Here is a 25,053-nt window from a genome sequence, read left to right as displayed (position 1 = left end):
TCTCTCTTTCCTCAAGTGTGTATGATGTCCATTTTCACCCTTGGTGAGGATTTTTGCCTTCCTGAGGGACATGGGGTTGGATGACAGGGGAGAGTGTGGGAGCATTTTTACAGGAACAGAACAGTTCATCACTCTCTCCTCTCCCATATACGTGTCTTAATTACTATATGACAAAGGTAATATTTCAATCACATTTAAAGTATTTGTTGAGCATTTTTGTTTTAAGATGTCTCTTCTCTCTTTATTGACAACGGGTAAATGGACATTTAATTTACTTTGGTCTAGGCAGCCCTGTATCTTTTCTTAAATCTGTGCTATACTGCCTGGGTCCTATTCAGAATGAGGTAGTAGAACTGAGTGGTCTCAGCCAGTAACCGGTTTTATGCACTAAAGGCAAAATCAAATTTTCTGGCTCTTTCCAAAGACCAGGCTGACGGTGTGAAACTTTTCTTGTTTGGTGTTCTCTCTTAGTTCCATTCCCCAAATCTAAACAAGTGTCTGAGGTTCATCTCTATTATCTGTATCTCTCTCCTGCTTCTCTTAAATTGCCTTCTCCAACAGCAAGAATTCAGGGCTCTCTTTGGGTCTATGGTGAAATCTGAGCTTTACTAATGCTTGCTTCAGTGAAAATTGTCCTTGTAGCAATATGCTGCAAATTTGCTTAATATTCAAATGTATGTCTCATAGGATAATAGCTCACTGAAAAAGCCTTAACAAATGTAAAGTATAGTCTTTATTTGAAACATAATAACAAACAGGGTTTCTCCCCTAAGTATTGTATATGTGACTAGTATGGTCAGGCGCTCAGCTACACAGTAACACATTTATGGTTTTAAGAACATATGTTATTGAAAATAGACCTGTAATGCTTGAAATAAGGATTTCAGGATGAAGTGACCTAAGGTATGATCACATTCCTTTTGGCAGGCTGGCATGTAAGAAAAGGTCATTGGAAGAGAGAAGGTTAATGATCATTTGCTATGAAAAGAAGCATAGAACTCTTCCTGGTGGTTTATTCATATGCATTTTGAAGTTTCTGGGGATATTGATAAAGAGTTAAGGTAGACAGAAATATTGTGAATTGAGGGGTAAATCATTGGTGAATTATGGGGAGAGAATAGGAAAGAATTATGTAACTGAATGACCTGACATTCAAAGGAGTAGCTTCTATTTATCATCCATCCATCTGTCTATCTATCTATCTATCTATCTGAAGAAAGAAAACTCATTTGGGAGGAGGAAGAAATCCAGAAGTGCCAATAGGGAAGCATTTAATTTTTGACCATCTTCCTTCCATTGAGGTAGAATAGACGTGAGAAAAAAATTAGTCTCCAGTTGTTAAAATTATTGGACAACTGGTTTTCTTAAGGGGTAGCCAGATTTTCTTAAAGTCAGTATGGTGAAGAACATGTTTTCATAAAAATAGAAGCCAAAAGAGAATTTTCTGATCAGAGAGCAGGATTTACAGAGGATACTATGATGGGTTTGAGTTGGAAAGGAAATGAGATTAGGTCAGATTGGGAAGTGTGCAGAGCAATATGGGGAGACTTGGATTTTATAGGGTCACAGAAGTTAACCAGGGTTAGAAGCACAAGGGAATTTGTATAAATTGTCCCTTAGAGAAAGGACAACTACTTCTTGCATCATGGTTCCTCAGAGTAAAATGAGGGGATACATACGCAGACTTCACTCAGCAGAATGGCACCCTTGACTTTATTAGCAATGTTAAAAGATAAACTGAAGCATATTAAAGTGTTGAGTTTATCTGAGCAAAAATCCATTCAAATCTGACAGCGCCATACCAAAAGTTGTTAGAAGCATTCTGCGGAGGGGAGCTAGGGAAAACTTTTACAGAGAGAAGGTGAAAGCAAAGTAAGGAAAGTACTAATTGGCTACAGATTAAAGCCTAGTTGTTTGTGACCCGTTGTCCTTAGGTTTTGATTTCATAACCTTGAGGCATTTACAGGTTTAGGGGTTGGTTGTATTGTATGTGCCAAGGCATTAGAGCCAACCTCAGCCTAAAATTCTCCTTGCTTAATTTAAGAGCAGCCAACGTAGAGTTCTTGAAGTGAAATGGTGCTAATGGCTTGGCAAATGTGTTCCTCAGCCTTCTCCCCATTTCATAAAATAACCACCCATGGAGTTTAAGTATGCAAAGTCATTCCCCTGTGAGTCTGAGTTTAAATTAGCAGCTGTATTGAGTATATTGATTTAGCTTTTTTCTTCATTTAGATTCTGTCATCTTAATAAGCTGATTCACATTAAGAATACATATTAGAATGAAATATTTCCTTAATGTGCACACATGACAACTGTTTATTAAAATAATAAAAGGAACTACTTGTTCTCAGGATTTAGATTATTATGTTATATATATTTGACTTAAAGAGCCATTTGCTCAATGACTACCATATGTGAATTCATTTACAAAATTAAATAAAAAAGCAAGAATAAATAACGCTAGATATTTTTAAGCTAACAGGATAGGCATGGTGCTGATGTCTTTGCAGACTTTGTACATATCCATTTTCTTTAAAATTTATTAGAACTGTTACATAGGGAATGGACAGTTAGTCTTTATTTTGATTTGTTAAGCCTATTACAGTTTTAAAGATTTTTAAAAGGGTTCTTGTAGCTAGTCAACATATTTATGTGTAATGAGATTGGTAAGAATTGTTTTATCCCACAGATAAAATGCTATTTTAGTGGAAACAAACTAAATGCAAATAAATAAGCCTTTGTTTGGGTAGAGAAGGAGATAAGTGAGGGCTGTCTGGGAGTGCCGTGGTAATTAATCCTATCCAACATTTACAAACCCCATAAACCTGTCAGGTATACAAAATAAGGCAGCAGAAACCAGTTGTTAAAATGGCATTGGCAATGCCAGTAGGTAGATCCTAGTAGAATCGGGAATTTCCTTTCAAGGGCTAAGGATTTCAGAATAATAACAGCAACAGTTAGCACTTAAAAGAGAAAGGTAAGGCCTGTATTGTTGGGTTAGGTGTAGCTCAGGGCTCCAATTAATAAACAGTAATTTCAATTGTAGCTGGAAACCTTAGTAAGTAGTTTCAAATATTCTTTTTTTTTTTTTTTTGCTTTAACTCTGTTCATAGTATCATAAGACAACTTGGAATTTAAAATTAAATTTTAAAAAAATTTTAAATATATTGTTTGTAGCATTCCTTTAGAATGTCAAAGTATACTAAACATGTTGGCATTCATGTTCAGAGAATCCCTGTGAGCCATATAGAATGCCTTAAAACTAAAATAGTTTTCATCCCGCCAATTGTTTAATAATTTTATCTCTTCAGCTAGTCTTTCAAAATTAATGTTGGCCCTAATGATTTTTTAAATGTCTTCTAACGTGTTAAGCATGTTACGAAACCTAAAAGAGAACTTAGAAGATGTGATTGTTTTATGCAATTCTTTTCTTTTAATACACCTATTGCAGGGTAGCATCAGTTATATATGATTATACCATTATAATTTGTAATATTAATTATTTACCGTCTGTCCTTTCACATTGTTTATTTTTAAGCGCTGTTGACCATCCATAATTATCTTGTTTTTTTTCAATTGATTACATGTTCCCACTCACCGTTTCTAGAATATTAACTCCATAAGGGAGTCATTCTTACTTACTAATTAATCTCCAGTCCCTAGAACTATTCATATGGTGGTTGTAAAGAAAGGAAAGAAAGAGGGATGGAGGAAGGGAGAGAGGGAGAAAGGAAGAAAGTGGATAAGAAGTAGTCTGGAGGACCAAGTAACAGAAGAGCCAACCTATATTGATGTGGGAGAAAGTTAAAAGCCAGTGCCTGGAGATGTGTATTGTTACCACAGGAGTATATTTATTTTCTGAGCCTTGGAGCCTTTCTGAGCCTACACATTTGTCAAGTAAAGGACTGAATATATCTACCTCTGCTTAACTTCACAAACGTGATGGACTTTCTTTAAAATAGAGGATCACTGAGCTCTAACTCTACTAAGACCATTGTGATTCTGACACAGGCATGATTAGTTTGAGAAAAATAGTTTCAAAGGATGAGGAAGAACTCAGATTACTTGAACATATTATCAATCAAAAAAAAAAATGCCCAACGTGAGAGCTGTGAGTTGTTTTATTTGGGGCAAAATGAGGACTATAGCCCGGGAGACAGCATTTCGGAGAGCTCTGAGAAACTGCTCCAAAGATTTTGGGGGGCAGGTCAGTGTACATGTGATTTTGGTGAAGAGGGAGTACATGCAGTCAAGCACATATTTTTTGCAGAAGGTTTCTGCTGGTCTCGTGAAGGTTACTCGTCACAAGGAGCAGACGTCACCACGAAGGATTTTAGTGCTTTTCTAGATATGAGGAGATGCAAGAATTGAGCACATAAAATTGTCTCCTGAAAATATCTAACTATCTGAAGACCTGTTCTGCCACTTTTTTGCAGAGCACAGAGGCCCTCATTTCTGCTCTCCACCTGAACTCCTTTCAGGGGGTGTTGAAGGTCAGCAGCTGCAGCAGCGCATGATTTAATCCTTGTAGAGGGAGCTGGCAAGTGCCAATTAGTAGTTGGCAGTATGAGTGGTATAGCTCACGAGTTCATCTTTTCTCCCACTCCACCAAGGAGAGGAAAGAACAAGACACAAAACTGGAAGATTAGACTCCTCTGTCTTCCTACCCCCTACACAGATGGTCTCATCACCATGACCTGACTTGAGACCATCAAAATCAACTACACGTATCTTATTGCTTTTGTGAGAGTTAATATAATAAACCTGGATGTCCAAATCATGCCTTATCCCCAGAAATCTAATAACCATACATCTCTTAGCAGGGAGACAATCCTCTGCATCTACCTCTGGCACTTTCTATCTCTCTTTCCAGTTTTATTTATCTTTAGATAAGTTATCGTCATCTGAGATTCTGTGTAGTGTACAAGCCTGTCTCAGAGATATTGCAGTTTGGTTCCAGACTACCACAATATTGCAATAAAGCAAGTCACATAATTTTTGTTTGTTTGTTTCCTAGTGCATATAAAAGTTATTTTTATACTACACAGTACTTTATTAAGTGTGCAGTAGCATTATGCCTAAAAAAACAATGTACTTACCTGAATTAAAAAGATACTTTGCAAATGAAACTGTGACTGGCCTCCTAGACTAAAGTTTCAACATAAGATACTTCAATGACAGTATATTCAGTGAGTCTGGCCTTGTCAAGAATCTCTGGTTCAGATGTAACACATGCATTCTGAGGAAGCTACAGTGGGAAGTCTTTGGAACCAGAGCCAGACGGTAAATGATATAAATGTCCTACAAGTTTGGTTCCCCAGCACCAGAGTGCTTAATGTATTACTACTATTTTGTTTTATTCTTTCTTTCCCCCAGTCACACATTCAGCTCGTTAAGGCTATCAGAACTCCAAATATCTGAAGCAATTTTCCCAGGCTGGTTAAAAGGTCTATAGGAAGGTATCTTCTGCATTTGGAACACCCCAGAGCGTGCCAATGCTCCCATCAGGAAACAAAGGAGAGAAAAAGTTACTAGGAAGCATGTCTTAAGTAGGCTATTTCATTGACCAAAAATGGACTAAATGAGGAAAACGTGTATTTAAAATATGGAAGAATGAGGGAGTCAATCACCTCTCTCCTGTGCGTGGGCATGGCCAAGCGTCTGTGAACAAGGATTTTTATAAAAAGCTCACTAGCCAGGACCATGCACTTTCCTAAAGCACATTCATTAAAACAGCATATCCAGCTGGAGTTTTATAATCATGATCAAATCAAGTTCAAGATCAAATCAAAAGCAAGCTAGTCTTATGTCAAAACCAGTTTCAAGGAAAAAAGTAGGAATCTGTTCTCTGGGTCTATACATGATTTAACTTGAGTGAAATATTAGAACAGAAATAAATATGAGACATACAGTACAATGATGAAAGCTTCTCCCCCAACTTTCTGTTCCATCGTTTCACAAACAGGTACGTGACTAAAAGTCACTAAAAATAGTATTAAAATATCTGACCAAATCCTGGTGTCACTGCATCCTAAAAATTACCACAGTGCTGGCACTGCAGGTCTTTAGGAAGAGTATAGTGAGGTAAGATCAAACACACTGCCCCTCCGCCACCTGGGAAAAGTCACTTCCCATTATCCAACAAATAACAGATGGAGAGTGGCTGAGAGCGCCGTTGCTTTCTAAACAGAAAAGCAGTACTTGTTTCCCCATTAGGCTTGTAGGAGAGATAGCTTCAGCCATTAGATAGTTTTGTTAATCCCTCCAGCTGGACTGTGCTAAAGCCTAGGGCTTTAATCATCACTATTGACAATATCCATTTATATGGAAAGCAGATAAATCATTCACTTTCCTCCCCTTCTAAGGCAGCAAATGCCAGCTTAGCCAATGAAATTTGAATCCAGTAAACAAGAAGAGAGAACACATGATGTGTAAAAGTCGTATTTAGCAGTGCAGGTGCTGTCATTGCATGTCACCACTCAGGTGGCTACAGGAGGGGCTGGAGCTTCTAGTGATCCGTCGGCTAAGCTCCATCCTCAGCGCTGTCTCTGCAGCTCATCCAAGCGCAGGCATAACAACTTCTAACTTACAGATGTTCCATAAAAGGTTAAAAATAGCTCTTTAGTAATTCCTATCACCAATCTGCCATTGCTGTGACAAAGCTTGAATCATCCCGGTCTACCAAAAGAAATAATAAAGCATCATGAATATACAACTATAACGTGCACAAGCTGGTGTGGAAATCTGCATGAATTATTATAATGAGAAGCACGTTAAATAAAAATCATTATTTTTAACTTTGATTAGGTCTGAATGTATACTGTATGTCTTGCACTTGACGATATGTGTGTGTATAAGCATATACATGTTTTTATAAGTCTGCACAACAACCAGGAGAGATAGAGGTTACTATCTTTAATTTCTAATTGAGAAAAGGTTGAGTGACTTGCCAGATATTCTAGAACTATTAAGTGTCCTTGGCATGGTCTGAACCCAGAGCTGGCTGACTTCAGAGTCTGTGTTTCCTGATTGCACCAACTTAAAAAAAAAAAAAAACACGGGGAAGCAAAGCTCCAAGCCATATGAACCACTCCCTCTGTGGACAAATATGAAAGACCGTGGACACAGCTATGCAGCTACCCAGAATGAAAAGGAATGTTTGAAAAATCTTGGAGACCTCTTTTACCAGACAGGCTATATCTGTATATAGATATAGAGTATAAAAAAGCTGCCGCATGGGACAGAGCACAGAGTAGAAAAGCAGTCTGGTGATTTTCCTCACCCCTGCTTGGGTAGGTTTCCATCATCAATTGGTGCATTAATTCTATCTGGCTCCTGGAAACAGTCATTTGTTGAATAGCTCCTTTGTGACCCAGGGAGTTAATTCAGAATACCAAATGCCTTCATTTCCAGCTGGAGAGGAGTTCAGGCAGAAGAGAAAAAAAATACTAACTTCATTTTTTACAAATAATAGGAAGATGAAAGTTGGACCAAATTTCCTCACTATTTTTGTTGGAGAAGAACTGTTCTATTTTGACATGGGTCACTGAGACATTGGAGGAAATTTTCATGTGCAGGCATTTCCTTGAGTCAATATAAGTGGAGCAAAGGAAATGACTGAAATACAAAAATGTCCTTTTAGTGTTCAGATTTTCTGGGTCCTACTGGGAGGTTTCTGTATTAGAAAATTTAGGCTAAATTCTAAGTACATATCTTAACGTCAAAGCAACTAAGTCAAATTTTTAAGTATATCTTTGAAACAGTTGAAAATAAATGTCCAGTAACTGAAAACCCAGGTTTCTCATAGGTTCAGTTCTTTGCCCAACTACAGACTTAAATTACCTATTAAGTGACTTACATATAATTAATTATACTATAGAAATGTTAAGACAGATATAATTGCCTGAATTTAATTTTCTTGTCAGGTGATAAAACAGGAAGAACTTGGCAAGGACCCTTCTGATTGCACTTTGTATGATCTACTGAAATATGATGATTTTAACTCAGACAAGCACCTGGCTCTTGAAGAATTTTATAGAACATTCCGTGAGTATAAGATTCATTCTCTAATTCCTCTTTGTTCTTTTTTCTGTTTCTTTACCCAATATGGTGCGTTTGCTTGACCTCAAAGTACAGACTGTTTCTTAAGAGAAGTATATAATTGAGATAATTTAAGTGTGTGGCTGTATTGAAACGAATGTAAAAGCTAAGGGAGTTATAATTCTAAAATGCAGAGCTGGAAATGTTTGATAACATTTACTATCAGTTCCTATTGATTCTAGTTTAAGATATTAATTCCACAGTGATGCTTCCAAGGTTATTTTTAGAGTAGGAACAGCACTTCACTGTCACCATATATCAAAAACAATTATTTACATAATGACAATTTTTTTATTTTATAGAAAAACCAAAGTTGATTAATAAAGTTTGCATATATGTTAACAACAATAATTAGCATAAGAATTGAAAATTATATTTATGTTAAGATATTTTGGAATCAATTATATATGTTTAAAATGCTTAAAGACTTCTTAAAATTGAGCAAAGTTGTAAAGATGATTTGGTTAAAAAAGTGTATGACAAGTTATTCATTAAAAATAATTCAAAGAAAAAAGAGTAAGAGGCAAAAAACAGAAGGGAAAGTTTGGAGCTGTGTGTAAAAGAAAGAGAAAAAAAATCATTAAATTAACTGGTTGGTATTTGAAAATCACCAAGTAATGAAAGTTAAGTGAGATTTTAGATTGATAGATGATAGATAGATGGATAATCTTCAATATTTTTATATGCACTCACATATATAGGACTTTCCAAATATATACATATGTATATATTTCTTTTTTCCAAAAAGGCAGGAAATAGGATATGTACTTGGTATAAAAAGATCCTTTCTTTTTTTTTTGCGGTACACGGGCCTCTCACTGCTGTGGCCTCTCCCGTTGCGGAGCACAGGCTCCGGATGTGCAGGCTCAGCAGCCATGGCTCACAGGCCCAGCCGCTCCGTGACATGTGGGATCCTCCCAGACCGGGGCACGAACCCGTGTTCCCTGCATCGGCAGGCGGACTCTCAACCACTGTGCCACCAGGGAAGCCCAATAGATCCTTTTTGAGTTATGCCTCTGTCGTCCATCAGTTGTCTGATATTGGAAAAATTACTTAAATCTCTGAAAATTCATATAAATGAGGATAGTAATTACCACATGATCATTTTATATTAAAACACTGAATTATATTTTATGTAATATTTGAAACTAGCAAAGTAATAAATGTGAAATAGCTGCTTGTTACAAAGCTTTAAGGCAAGACGTCAGTATGCTCTTCAGATTTAATTAAACTGCATTTCCACTTTAAATTGCAAGCAGAATACAGATGGGATATCTCGGTAAACACTTAATCCTTTAAAGTGTGTCACAGGCTAGAAAACTTTTCAAAGATAACAAGAAAGCAGCATTATCATTCAATGATTATATGAAGAAACTGAAACACAGAGAAGTTAAGAACCAAGTGGCTGAGTTTATTATCAGACCTATGCCAAACCAGTTAAGAAGTCTATGTGTTTGCCACTAAACTTCACTCTGTAGTAGGCATTGTTCTGTGTGCTTAGGATGACAGGAATATTATGGTTTATCAGGAAAAATTGTTTACATTAGATTATATTGTATACTATCATGTAAGATACAAGGGGATAAATGTCATAGGAAGGCCTACATAAAATATAAAGTGAACTAAGAATATAACCTCCAACACTGGGAATCAAGGAGAGTTTATGAAAGTAGTAACAATTGAATGGGTCTTCAGGATGAGTGGATTTGGACTTTAGGGGATGAGAGATGGAAGATGGACAAAGAGAAGAGTGTCAGGGAGGAAGAAATTTTCCTCTACCCTTCTGGGTCCTTTTGGCTGGTCTAAGAATCAAGTTCACATAAGGCAGATTAGCAGGAGAAAATCAAAATTTAATAACGTGTATACATGGGAGAGACCCAAGAAAACTGGGTAACTCACCAAAATGGCTGAAACCCTCACCTTAAATACCATTTTCAGCTAAAGACAAAAGAGGATGTTGAGGTAGGGGTTTTGTGCTTCAAAGGGGAGGAAAGCAACACACATGGAGATGGAAAAACAAGTGTTTGGTAAATGAATGTTCTCTTAGCCCTGCACAAACAGTGGGACACAGAGAGTAATTTTAAGAAGCAGACTTTGCTGAGTTCCTTTCTGTCCACACCCCTAGTTCATACTATGGTAACCTGTGGTGATAGCTCCCTTCCTGGAAGAGGTCCTCTATCCTCTTTCTTCAAGGCAGTTGGGGGAAGGTTGAAGTTACTTTCCAAGTCTTTTGGGCTTTGATTGTTTTCAGCTTGAAATAATATTAATACCAAAGAGACATTTGGGGGTGGCAGTTTTGCTCTCCTACATCAGCATAAATAAAATCTCTACTGCATGATACACCAGAGTATTTATAGAAACTAGTCCAACCGGAAGATCTCTTCCAGGTCTGAAAGTCTATGGAAATATATCAATTATCATTACTATTTTACTAACTTATTTTATTAAACAGGCAGTCTAACCTACCAACTCCTATCCCCCACTCCCATAATATGAAGATACATGGATGTGGCTAAATAAAAGTAGTTGAAATCTATAGCAGTAGCAGAAAATATTTTTAATGGTATACAAACTATCAAGCATCAATAAGAATTAAATTGTATGTTTACGTAGGATTTTTATTCAAAATATTGTTAATGGTGGAATAGTGGAGCTAGAAACTAATAAATACAATGAAAATAAAGTGTGAGTAATATGTTATTTTTATGGTAACACAGCAAAGACTGAATAATGATCCCTGGCAATATCAGTACAAAAGAATCTTCCCTAGAATACTGCTGCCTGCACCTATCAAGGGGAAAATGATGCTGTGTTTGGGATACGATTTGATATTGCTAAGGAAGGCAAGGTAGATCAGTATGTTGTAAAGATAAATAAAATTTGCAATTCAGAAATCTGAATCATCAATACAAACTTCAATAGAGACATAGTGAAACGTTGTTTTTAAAGGAGCTACAGTGTACTACAAACTATTGAATTTGGAGAGAAGAAAATCTATATGATTCTGTTAACAACTGGAAGGTAGTATGGTAGCAATTTTATTGAAATTATTTATAGTAAATGCAAGGAAGTTTAATGAAGATTGTAATGATTCTGCCATTCTGTCAAAATTATGTATAACGCAAAAGGTCTACATTGTTAATATTTTGAATCATAAAGTGATATTTGATAACAAAAGCACTTGGCAATCAGCAATCATATTATGAGGTTTTATCTTTTTGAATAATCACAAAACTTTTCCTTAACTATGATAAAATGATGTTAACATAATCGTTTAGAAAAGGTAATGTTTTTAAGTAATGCTGGAATTATCTGGGGTGTCTTAATATTCATTGTGGTCTCACCAAGCAGTTTTCTGCAATATATTTTCAGCGTTTCACCGTTATTAAACAGGGTATCAAGCTCTCGAATGACCCTTTGGAGAGAGCAAAACTAACTTGTTTGGATTGCCTGTATCAGCAAGATGTATTTATACTTATATGTGAATAGGAAACATACGTCTATTTCTTTCTCTCCTTCTGTTAAAATACTTCACCACTAAACCCACCTCGGTTTTGTGAAGTTTAGTGACAGGTGTTGTATAATGACATGATTTTAGAAAGTCACTCTATTATAAAATATTAGTATCATGAATAAAAAAATATAACAATTGTGAAAAGGCAATCTATTTTAAAGTTATGTATTAAGTACCTGTGTGTATAGACTGCTGTGACAGTTAAAGCAACTTGAAAAGATAAGTTTCCTTTCCTTTAGAATGCATCATCTCAGACAGACAATGATAAAAAGGACAGATATAGTAAGGATAAAAAGTAATCAGTTTTTCCACCCAGAATTCATTCCCCCAGAGCTTCTAAAAAGAAAGCCCAGAAAACTAAAAAGTCCCTAAATGAATAGAATCTAGAAAAATAAACTAAGGCCAGAGAAGTTAAGAAACTTGTCTTTATCCAGTCTTTATTTACTGGTAGATACAAAGATAAACAGATTTCTTGAGTTCCAGTTTATTATTCTTTCTGCCACCACACAACATGGAAGAAAGTAAAGGGTACTTTGCAAACAGGAAAAGGTTAATGGTAAAGAAAAAAGAACCAGCACATTATCAACTGTTATTACATGATTAGGGTATTATTTTAGTAGTTATAAAGTTTTCCATAAAATAGTATTTTTTTTCATTTTGGATAAGATGAATTATTTTATTATTTTACAATAAGCATCAGATAACATTCTTAATTTTTCTCCAGAATTTTTGACGTTATTCAAAAATCCCTTGATTTTTATTAGGATATTTAAAATAAATCGTCACTGCAAGCATCAAATATCTTAAATCATGCTTTGTTTGATTAACAAACTTGGAAATCTATGCAATGGGATCCAATAAATCTTAAGTGAGATCAGACATAGTTTTGAATATTTGAAAGAAATACTAGGGCTTCCCTGGTGGTGCAGTGGTTGAGAGTCCGCCTGTCGATGCAGGGGACACGGGTTCGTGCCCCGGTCCGGGAAGATCCCACATGCCGCGGAGCGGCTGGGCGCGTGAGCCATGGCCGCTGAGCCTGCGCGTCCGGAGCCTGTGCTCCGCAACAGGAGAGGCCACAACAGTGACGCCCGAATACCTAAAAAATAAGAAATACTAAATCCTCTCGTCAGATGGTGGACACCCTGCACGCTTGCATTTTGTTGCTTTGATAGTAAAATGTATAGATTTTTCAGTGCAAAGAGTACTTAGAATTAAAAACAAATTAATAGTGTCATTATTAACTACAAGGACTTGTATTAAAATACAGAGATTCAGCGTTTTATTTTCTTCCAACTCAAAATTAAAATACAATGTTTGATTAAGTTTGACATGTCTGGAACTCTATATTTTTGCTTCAGATTTGTAGGTAAATGCAAGTGATTTGCCGTTAGACAAGATGACCATACACAAAACTGAGACATTTAATTTCAGAAGTGATGTTCAAATAAATGTTTATATTTATTTATTTTTGCAAATTCAATTAAGATGATAAAGTGTTATTATATGGCTCTTAATTTTAGGAATTAATTGTTTTCATTTGGACTTTCTAGATAACCCAAAATGGTGTAAATGTCTATCTAGAGAAAAGATATTTTGTAAATGCTTTCCATGTACATAATTTCCTGAGTTAAACTATAAAGTGCTTTGACTTAAAATTACATGAAGTGAGGAGTCTGTGTAACTCTGGTAGATTCTTGAAATCCTATTAACTTATGAGTTGTAGTTCCCCAAACCATATACATACACTTTAACATGTGTTCTAGTGATTCAAGATCTAATGTCACCCTTAAATAAATCTTTATCAATTCAAAATGATCTCTATGTGTGGAAAGATCCAAAGGAAGATGTTTTTCTACTATACATAAAATAATTAGGTTTTTGCAAGCATTATGCATCAATTATGAGCATTTATATTGAAACTAACTGTACAATATCTGTCTCTCCTTTCTTAAAAAGAATAATTAAGACTCTAAAATTCTAAAATATTAAAAAATATGGAACAGTTATTTCAAATCACCTAACTCTTCATGATTATATACAAAATGTCATCTCTCTTTATATGAAAGAATTCTTAATGGAATATAAATTTGATAACGACATTATAAGGAAAAGATATTTATTTTTCTGGGAAATCACAATTGCTATAATAAAATGTTAATTATCAGAATCATCTAATAAGAAGAGCAATAAAATATGAGTATTATATTAACATTTATTGACATTAGATCATTAGTATATGAAAGTCCTTTATTTGAGAAAAATAGCAGAATTTAGTGACCGGAATTAAGACTGTTGCTGTATGTTAAGGTGAGGGAGGCAGGAGGAGCAGTAGCAGTAATGCAAGAAGGTGTCCATATTTGGAAAATCACTTATAAGCAGAATCATCTCGATTTGATGAGTGATTACATACACATGGGAGGAAGAGGGTAGGGTCAAGGATAATGTCCAATTTTCTGCTTGCAAACAAAGGTGAACAATGATGCTATTCATTAAAGTAGGAAACATGGGAAGAGAAGGAAGTGTGGGGAGTATATTAAGTTAAATTTTAGACATATTGGAATATTCAAATATAAACTTTTGGATGGAGAATATGGTGGTCTAGAGTCAGGTGGGAGCTCTGGGGCACAAATAGAGACATAGAGCATGCAGTCAAAATTTGATACTCTGGCAAGGAGTTGGGTATCTAAGGTGAGTATGTGAAGATAGAAGAGATGGGCAGAACAGCAGTAGGAGACTAAAAGTAAACAACAGCAAAACTTAGAGAGATAGGAAGAAAGCCAAAGGAGTACACCATCATCAAATTTTAATAAGGAATTGTTTCCAAGGCTGGGTTCAAAACAAGTTACCAATTTGTTGGTAACTTTGGTCACAGCACTTTCAGCAGAGATGTAGGGGTAGAAGCAAAAGTGCTGGTGGTTGAGAAGTTGGATATAAAAAAAAAAAAGAAATGAAAACAAATGTTGAGCAAAAAAGCAGAGCACATAATATACATCAAGTATATATGTAGTTAAAATCCAAATTAGGTAAAACTCATTGTGATTTTAGTAGTTAATATGAATGGTTGCCTTTGGGGGAGTGGAGGGCGTGCAGTGGGAACACAAGGCAAGAGAAGGGCTTCTATGGTGCTGGCAATGTTCTTATTTTCATCCAGATAAAAAATCCCACACTGATTTGGGAAATGCTGCATTGGATGAACTGCTATAGAATAACCCCAAACTGGATCATTGTAGCATAAAATCTTGCAGCAAGTTTAGTTGACTGGTCCACTGGGGAAATCATTCTTTTGTTACATGCTTTGAATGCAAAGTTAGTTTACATGTGTGTATGAATACAATCTTCTGTGTTGGAGTGTGTAGATATGCACTAATCGTTGGGTACATAGAGCACCACTTGCTTACAGATGGTTGTAGTGTATGTTATTTTTGATGTGTCTGGGTTCTATCCCTAATAGAAAAATACTGTGCAAAACATGATTGTTGAGATCCAACTTATAGACATAGATTCCAAAAGGACAGTTTTCTGGTTCTTAAAAAAAAAAAATTGCTTGTATACCCCACATGTTAATAAAAAGACAACCGGGAGTTTGACATCTTCAAAGGTGGTGGAGCCAGGGCATCTCAGAGCATTCCCGCAGTCCGTCGAGCCCTCAGAGGTTGCCCCCACTGGCTGACACCTCAGCCTTTGCCCTGCACGCTGGTCTCGGGCTTCATGGAAGTGAAAACAAGCCAAGAGTAAAACAAAACCAGTACAAATCCCCAAGTCAAAACAGCTGCAGTCAAATTCAAGGAAAGCAAAGTTGTGTGGCTGACATGGTCTCGGTGCTCCAGCTGGCTGTCAGGCCTGAGCCTTGGAGGTGGGAGAGCAGAATACAGGAAACTGGACCATGAGAGACCTCCCAGCTCCACATAATATCAATTGGCGAGAGCTCTCCCAGAGATCTCTGTCTCAACACTAAGACCCAGCTCCACTCAGTGACCAGCAAGCTCCAGTGCTGGACACCCCATGCCAAACAACTAGGAAGACAAGAACACAACCCCACACATTAGCAGAGAGGCTGCCTAAAAACATACTAAGTTCACAAACAGCCCAAAACACACCACCGGACATGGTCCTGCTCACCAGAAAGATAAGATCCAGCCTTATCCACCAGAACACAGGCACCACTACTCTCCACCAGGAAGCCTACACAAGCCACTGAACCAACTTTACCCACCAGGGGCAGACACCAAAAAAAACGGAAACTACAAACATGCAGCCTGTGAAAAGGAGACCCCAAACACAGTAAGTTAAGTTAAATGAGAAGACAGAGAAACACACAGCAGATGAAGGAGCAAGGTAAAAACCCACCAGACCAAACAAATGAAGAGGAAATAGGCAGTCTACATGAAAAATAATTCAGAGTAATGATAGTAAAGATGATCCAAAATCTTGGAAATAGAATGGAGAAAATACAAGAAACGTTTAACAAGGACCTAGAAGAACTAAAGAGTAAACAAACAATGATGAACAACACAATAAATGAAATTAAAAATTCTCTAGAAGGAATCAATAGCAGAATAACTGAGGCAGAAGAACAGATAAGTGACCTGGAAGATAAAAGAGTAGAAATAACTATCGCAGAGCAGAATAAAGAAAAAAGAATGAAAAAAATTGAGGACAGTCTCAGAGACCTCTGGGATAACATTAAATGCACCAACGTTTGAATTATAGGGGTCCCAGAGGAAGAAGAAAAACAGAAAGGGACTGAGAAAATATTTGAAGAGATTATAGTTGAAAACTTCCATAATATGGGGAAGGAAATAGTCAATCAAGTCCAGGAAGTGCAGAGAGTCCCATACAGGATAAATCCAAGGAGAAACATGTCAAAACACATATTAATCAAATTATCAAAAATTAAATACAAAAAAAATATTAAAAGCAGAAAGGGGAAAAACAAATAACAAACTAGGGAGTCCCCATAAAGTTAACAGCTGAGCTTTCAGAAGAAACTCTGCAAGCCAGAAGGGAGTGGCAGGACATATTTAAGTGATGAAAGGAAAAAAACTACAAATAAGACTACTCTGCACAGCAAGGATCTCATTCAGATTTGTTGGAGAAATTAAAACCTTTACAGAGAAGCAAAAGCTAAGAGAATTTAGCACCACCAAACCAACTTTACAGCAAATGCTAAAGGAACTTCTCTAGGCATGAAACACAAGAGGAGGAAAATACCTAAAATAACAAACCCAAAACAATTAAGAACATGATAACACATATCAATAACACATATCAAAAACACATATCAATAATTACCTTAAATGTAAATGGATTAAATATTTCAACCAAAAGACATAGAGTGGCTGAATGAATACAAAAACAAGACCCGTATATATGCTGTCTACAAGAGACCCACTTCAGACCTAGGGACACGTACAGACTGAAAGTGAGGGGATGGAAAAAGATATTCCATGTAAATGGAAATCAAAAGAAAGCTAGAGTAGCAATTCTCATAACAGAAAAAATAGACTTTAAAATAAAGACTATTACAAGAGACAAAGAAGGACACTACATAATGATCAAGGGATCATTTCAAGAAGAAGATATAACAATTGTAAATATTTATGCACCCAACGTAGGAGCACCTCAATACATAAGGCAAATACTAACAGCCATAAAAGGGGAAATCGACAGTAACACATTCATAGTAGGGGACTTTAACACCCCACCTGACTTTCACCAATGGACAGATCATCCAAAATGAAAATAAATGAGGAAACTCAAGCTTTAAATGATACATTAAACAAAATGGACTTACTTGATACTTATAGGACATTCCATCCAAGATCAACAGAATACACTTTCTTCTCAAGTGCTTATGGAACATTTTCCAGGATACAACATTTGTGATCTTGGGTCACAAATCAAGCCTTGGTAAATTTAAGCAAATTGAAACTGTATCAAGTATCTTTTCTGAACACAATGCTATGAGAGTAGATAATCAATTACAGGGAAAAAAATGGCAAAAAATACAAACACATGGAGGCTAAACATTACACTACTAAATAACCAAGAGTTCACTGAAGAAATCAAAGAGGAAATTAAAAAAATACCTAGAAACAAATGACAATGAAAACATGACAGCCCAAAACCAATGGGATACAGCAAAAGCACATCTAAGAGGGAAGTTTATAGCAATACAATTCTACCTCAAGAAACAAGAAAAATCTCAAATAAACAACCTAAACTTACACCTAAAGCAATTAGAGAAAGAAGAACCAAAAAATACAATCCAAAGTTTGCAAAAGGAAAGAAATCATAAAGATCAGATCAGAAATAAATGAAAAAGAAATGAAGGAAATGACAGCAAAGATCAATAAAACTAAAAGCTGGTTCTTTGAGAAGATAAACAAAATTGATAAACCATTAGTCAGACTCATCAAGAAAAAAAGGGCGAAAACTCAATAGAGTTAGAAATGAAAAAGAAGTAATAACTGACACTGCAGAAACACAAAGGATCAGAGATTACTACAAGCAACTATATGCCAATAAAATGGACGACCTGGAAGAAATGAACACATTCTTAGAAAAGCACAAACTTCTGAGACTGAACCAGGAAGAAATAGAAAATATAAACAGACCAATCACAAGCACTGAAATTGAAACTGTGATTAAAAATCTTCCAACAAACAAAAGCCCAGGACCAGAGGGCTTCACTGGCAAATTCTATCAAACATTTAGAGAAGAGCTAACACATATCCTTCTCAAATTCTTCCAAAATATAGCAGAGGGAGGAACACTCCCAAATTCATTCTATGAGGCCACCATCACCCTTATACCAAAACCAGAAAAAGATGTCACAAAGAAAGAAAACTACAGGCCAATATCACTGATGAACGTAGATGCAAAAATCCTCAACAAAATACTAGCAAATAGAATCCAGCAGCACATTAAAAGGATCATAAACCATGATCAAGTCGGGTTATTCCCAGGAATGCAAGGATTCTTCAATACACCAAAACCAATCAATGTGATACACCATATTAACAAATTGAAGGATAAAAACCATATGATAATCTCTATAGAAGCAGAAAAAGCTTTTGACAAAATTTCCCACTCATTTATGATAAAAACTCTCCAGAAAGTAGGCACAGAGGGAACTTACCTCGACATAATAAAGGTCAGGGATGACAAACCCACAGCCAACATCATTCTCAATAGTGAAAAACTCAAACCATTTCCTCTAAGATCAGGAAAAAGACAATGGTGCCCACTATCCCCACTATTTTTCAACATAGTTTTGGAAATTTTAGCCAAAGCAGAGATGAAAAAGAAATAAAAGGAATCCAAATTGGAAAAAAAGATGTAAAGCTGTCACTGTTTGCAGATGACATGATAATATACAGAGAGAATCCTAAAGATGCTACCAGAAAACTACAGAGTTAATCAATGAATTTGGTAAAGTAGCAAGATACAGTATTAATGCACAGAAAACTCTTGTAGTCCTATATACTAACAACAAAAAATCTGAAAGAGTAATTAAGGAAACACTCCCATTTAGCATTGCAACAAAAAGAATAAAATACCTAGGAATAACCCTACCTAAGGAGACAAAAGAGCTGTATGCAGAAAACTATAAGACACTGCTGAAAGAAACTAAAGATGATACAAACAGATGGAGAGATATACCAAGTTCTTGGATTGGAAGAATGAACATTGTGAAAATGCCTGTACTACCCAAAGCAATCTACAGATTCAATGCAATCCCTATCAAACTACCAATGGCATTTTTTCACAGAACTAGGACAAAAAATTTCACAATTTGTATGGAAACACAAAAGACCCCAAATAGCCAAAGCAATCTTGAGAAAGAAAAATGGAGCTGGAGGACCCAGGCTCCCTGACTTCAGACTATACTACAAAGCTACAGAAATCAAGACAGCATGGGACTGGCTCAAAAACAGAAATATAGATCCAAGGAACAGGATAGAAAGCCCAGAGATAAACCCAGACACATATGGTCACCTTATCTTTGATAAAGGAATGAAGAATATACAATGGAGAAAAGACAGCCTCTTCAATAATTGGTGCTGGGAAAACTGAACAGCTACATATAAAAAATAATGAAATTAGAACACTCCCTAACACCATACATAAAAGTAAACTCAAAGTGAATTAAAGACCTAAATGTAAGGCCACACACTATAAAACTCCTAGAGGAAAACATAGGCAGAACACTCTATGACATAAATAACAGCAAGATCCTTTTAGACCCGTCTCCTAGAGAAATGGAAATAAAAACAAAAATAAACAATGGGACCTAATGAACCTTAGGCTCATTAGGGACCTAATGAACCTTAAAAGCTTTTGCACAGCAAAGGAAGCCATAAACAAGATGAAAAGACAGCCCTCAAAATGGGAGAAAATATTTGAAAATGAAGTAACTGACAAAGGAGTAATCTCCAAAATATACAAGCAGCTCATGCAGCTCAATACCAAAAAAACCAACAACCCAATCCAAAAATGGGCAGAAGACCTAAATAGACATTTCTCCAAAGAAGATATACAGATTGCCAACAAACACATGAAAATGGTTACTCAACATCACTAATCATTAGAGAAATGCAAGTCAAAACCACAGTGAGGTATCAACTCACACTGGTCAGAAAGGACATCATCAAATAATCTACAAACAATAAATGCTGGAGAGGGTGTGGAGAAAAGGGAACACTGTTGCACTGTTGGTGGGAATGTAAATTGATACAGCCACTGTGGAGAACAGTATGGAGGTTCCTTCATAAACTAAAAATAGAACTACCATATGACCCAGCAATGCCACTACTGGGCATATACCCTGAGAAAACCATAATTCAAAAAGAGTCATGTACCACAATATTCATTACAACACTATTTACAATAGCCAGGACATGGAATCAACCTAAATGTCCATCGACAGATGAATGGATAAAGAAGATGTGGCACATATATACAATGGAATATTACTCAGCCATAAAAAGAAATGAAATTGAGTTATTTGTAGTGAGGTGGATGGACCTAGAGTGTGTCATAGAGTGAAGTAAGTCAGAAAGAGAAAAACAAATACCATATGCTAACACATATATATGGAATCTAAAAAAAAAAAAAAAGATTCTGAAGAACCTAGGGGCAGGACAGAAACAAAGCCGCAAACGTAGAGAGTGGACTTGAGGACACAGGGAGGGGGAAGTGTAGGCTGGAAAGAAGTGAGAGAGTGGCATGGACATATATACACTACCAAATGTAAACTAGCTAGTGGGAAGCAGCCTCATAACACTGGGGATCAGCTCGGTGCTTTGTGACCACCTAGAGGGGTGGGATAGAGAGGGTGGGAGGGAGATGCAAGAAGGAGGGGATATAGGGATATATATATATATACATAAAGCTGATTCACTTCGTTATACAACAGAAACTAACACAACAAAGTAAAGCAATTATACTCCAATAAAGATGTTAAAAAATTTTTTTTAAATAAACCTAAAAAAGTAAAAAATAAAATTACAACTGTTAAGGCAATATAGATTTGAACTATAATTTTAAAAACAATAAAAGCCTTAAGTCATTCCCATCTGAAGATGACTTCGGCCTCACCATTGCTAAGGTTACCTTAATCTGATGTAGCTGGTACACATTTATGTTTCTCTTTTTACCTATATCCACTGGCATTCTACACTCTCTGATTTTTACACGCTCTGATCTCTCACTGGTAAATTTTGCTTGTTGACCTGTTTGTAACTTTTAAAAGCAGATATAATTAGATATTTTAGCTTCTTTTATTTCAGGTGAAACACTTCTATTTATTTCTTGAAGTATTGACTCTTTTGTCATATAGATATTGAGAATAAGGACTTGCCTGATAAAGTGAAATTGAAATAAAAAATAATAAAATGGTAACTCACCAATCTTTCTTATTTTCCACACTTGTCAATCATAATTTACTGTGTCTGACTTAAAATTACTTTCCACTGATTTCAGCATAATATTCTGAGATGGAGTTTGCCTGAGGCTGTTTATGGACTTTCACAATCATTTCTATAATTCACTAGTCCTTTGGCTTTGTTAACCCCATGTTCTTAATACCATCTTCTCAGAAACTCCTTGAATTGAGGCTTATGTTTTCCTTGTGTGGTCTGAAACCCTATCCGGATAGAGTCTTCATAGTGGCTTTACTGTGGAGATCCAGGGGACACTTCTGCCCAGATCTGAGCCATTTGGACATGACTGAGTGGCTGCAGATTGGCACCAAAGCCTTTGCTTCATTTCAAAGTATCTCAGATTCCCAAACTGAGTTCATACTAATGGAATTTAATTTTTAACTGGCCAAAATTGTTCAACAATTTAAAACAATTGGAATGGAATCTGTCATGTTTTAATTACTAGCTGTTCTCTGAATTCCCTTCTCTAGGTTATTCTGAGAGAATGCATTTTATCTAAATTTTCCAGTTGAAAGTTTCTTTATAGGATTCTGCTCTGTCAAGTGATCCTTTAGAGAGGCATTTATCTAACAAGTGAGCGTTATTATGAAATATAAAATAAAGTGCTTTTTAAACTTATAATATCAGATAATCATATACGTTTAAGCATTTAATCTTTTAAAAATATTTATTTAAAGAATTTGAAAGCTAATACTTAGAAAATACATTTTTGCTAAATTTATTTTAATGAATAGTTATTATTGCCTCATTAATTTTTAACCAGCTAAAGGTCTACTCCGTCAGTTAAGTGAGTTCTACTGCTATTATGGAGTAGTTCTATGGTTATAACCAGACAAAACAAAGTTTTAACAGGCCTTATCCATGTATATAGACATCGTAAGATTTACATTGAGTATCTAATATTAGTTTGAATCCAGTGTATCTTGTTGAAAAAAGGGAAGAAATGTATCAAAACTAGAGAAATAGATTTTTGAATTTTCCTAAAATTTAAGCCAAATTTCATGTTAATAAAAGGTCTGCCAAAGACTTTGCTTTTTTGCTTGTATTAACTACCATATTTCTATAACTTCTTTTAAACAATGATTATTTATTTTTCTTGTGGTAGAAGTTAAATAAAACAGAAAGGAATGCAAGAGAAAATTGAAATCAATTTTAATTACATCATTCAGTTACAATCACTTTGAGATCTACATATATACATATATGACTATATTACTCTTATATATTCAAGATTAATTTTAATTGTAACTTCTTTTAATTATTAGATATTGGAAACATATCTCAGCATCAACAAATATAGTTTAATATCATGTTTTTAATGATTTGCATTGTATAAAGACACCATAATTATAAAAATTATAATCATGACATTTTATTACTATCCTCAAACTATTATTCCTCTCCTTAGAGTTTAACACTGGCCCATTTGAAAAATAATACAAGCAAAATATTTTAGCCATCCTCATAGTTTTAAATTTTCTAGCAGTCACATTAAAAACAGAAAAGAAAGAAGTGAAATTGATTTTAATAACACTTTACCCCAATATATCCAAAATATTATTATCACAACATATAATCAATGTAAAAGTTAAGGAAATAATTTGAATTCTTTTTTTCAGCAAGTTTTGAAATCTACTATATATATTATAGGTACAACACATCTCAATTGGTACTAGCCACATTCTAAATGTTTAACAGCCACATGTAGTACGGGCTACCATCTTGGATAGCTAACATTAAAGTGTTAAAAACAAGACTATCTAAAATTTTATCCCAGTACTTTAAATAGAGATTACAGAGTGAAGTAAGTCAAAGACAAATATCATATGATATCACTTATATGTCAAATCTAAAAAAAAAATGATAAAAATGAACTTACATACAAAACAGAAATAAACTCAGACATAGGAAACAAATTTATGATTACCAAACAGGAGATGGAAGGGAGGGATAAATTAGGAGGTTGGGATGAGCGGATGCACACTACTATATATAAAACAGATAAAATAGATAAAACCAGAAAGATCTACTATATAGCACAGGGTACTCTACTCATTATTTTGTAATAACCTATAGGGGAAAATAATCTGAAAAAGAATATAAATATATATGTACTACATATATATGTATACACTATATATATGTGTGTGTGTGTATGTATAACTGAATCACTTTGCTGTATACCCGAAACTAAGAAAACATTGTAAATCAACTATACCTCAATAAAAAAATAAAAATAAATAAATAAATATGAGGTTAAGCACATATTCTAGTTTGTAGATAACATAATGTGAAAATCATGTTCATATCTATTTTTCAGCAAACCAAAAAAATACACACATAGGATAAATGTAATCATCTAAGTGACAAAATATACATCCTCAACATAAATAAGATGTTTATTTTAAAAACAGAGTTCACTAAAATGCATTCAATACCACCTTCTACCAGTGTCTCCCAAATGTTGTTTATCAATTGACATTTAAGTCATATGTCTCCTACCCATAATTAACACCTTTAAATATATATTTTATGATTTTTAATAATTTTATTTTTTCTTCTGATTTAAAATAAATGGACCAATTATGTAAGCCTTCCATTGAGAACCTGTTCTGGGAATAATAGTGTTATTAGTCTGAGTTACTAGTCTGAGTTACCCTGTTTTCAAATAAGGTCACATTCTCAGGTACTGGGGGTTAAAGTTTCAACAAATGAATTTTGGGGAGGGACACAAACCCATAACACAAGAAGTCGCATCAAACACATTTTTAATAACTGGAACATACAAATTATGCATACACAAATAAGACGAAGCATAGTTGTTGGAATTTTCCTTTACAAATACTGCCTTAAATGAAATTTGGACAAAAATGTTTTTCTTGGTAAATTTTAAAAAGAATAGAGCACTGATAAGAGAGCTTGATTACAACTTGTATCATTAAGGAAATTGTGCAAGTGATTTAACCAAAATATGCAAATAAATTAGAATAATCAGAAAAAACAAGTCAAGAGTTTTAAGTATTATCAGAAAATATGCAAATAATCAGGCTTATTTTCTTGTTTAATATGTTGTTAAGACAAAAAGTTTTGATTTTGCATCTAATTTTTCAAGTAGGTAAAGCATTATTATTTGAGTTTGATCAACACCAATTAATTTGGTTGCCTTTCTACTAGTGTTCCTATTATAAGCTTTGGCATAATGCAAGCTACATTTTGATCCTAGTGTATTATGTTGATTATCCTGTCTCTGGATCAGCTTCAATGCCAGCTTTTCTAATTTTTATTTTATTCTTATTCATATAATACTTGTCTTCAATGTGCTATCTCCCCATGTTCATTCTTGACCCTTCTCATTTTGTCACGGAGAAAAATCATTACTGAGTATATTGTGAACTATTATTTCACAATTATTGAGCCAAATCACATGCATTATAAAGGTTTTTTGGTTTTCAAAGCTAGCAACATAGGTTGCGGCATTGACAGAATTATTTA

The 25,053-nt window shown here is 35.1% G+C and overlaps 1 protein-coding gene across 3 annotated transcripts in view; it reads left to right on the top strand.

Annotated features, from left to right (window-relative positions):
* FSTL5 (follistatin like 5) overlaps positions 1 to 25,053 on the top strand; it is a 677,763-nt gene that overhangs the window by 359,233 nt on the left and 293,477 nt on the right. For all 3 annotated transcript variants that reach the window (XM_027116858.1, XM_027116857.1, XM_027116856.1), the window contains exon 6: positions 7,926 to 8,046. In XM_027116858.1, the coding sequence (XP_026972659.1) occupies positions 7,926 to 8,046 (121 nt within the window). The remainder of the gene's footprint in view (positions 1 to 7,925; positions 8,047 to 25,053) is intronic.

This window comes from Aethalodelphis obliquidens, unplaced genomic scaffold, assembly GCF_003676395.1.
Source record: "Aethalodelphis obliquidens isolate GAN/ISIS:26980383/991018 unplaced genomic scaffold, ASM367639v1 scaffold17, whole genome shotgun sequence".
Classification (NCBI taxonomy): domain Eukaryota; kingdom Metazoa; phylum Chordata; class Mammalia; order Artiodactyla; family Delphinidae; genus Aethalodelphis; species Aethalodelphis obliquidens.
Note: the sequence above shows the minus strand (reverse complement) of the source record. Positions and strands in the feature narration are given on the sequence as shown.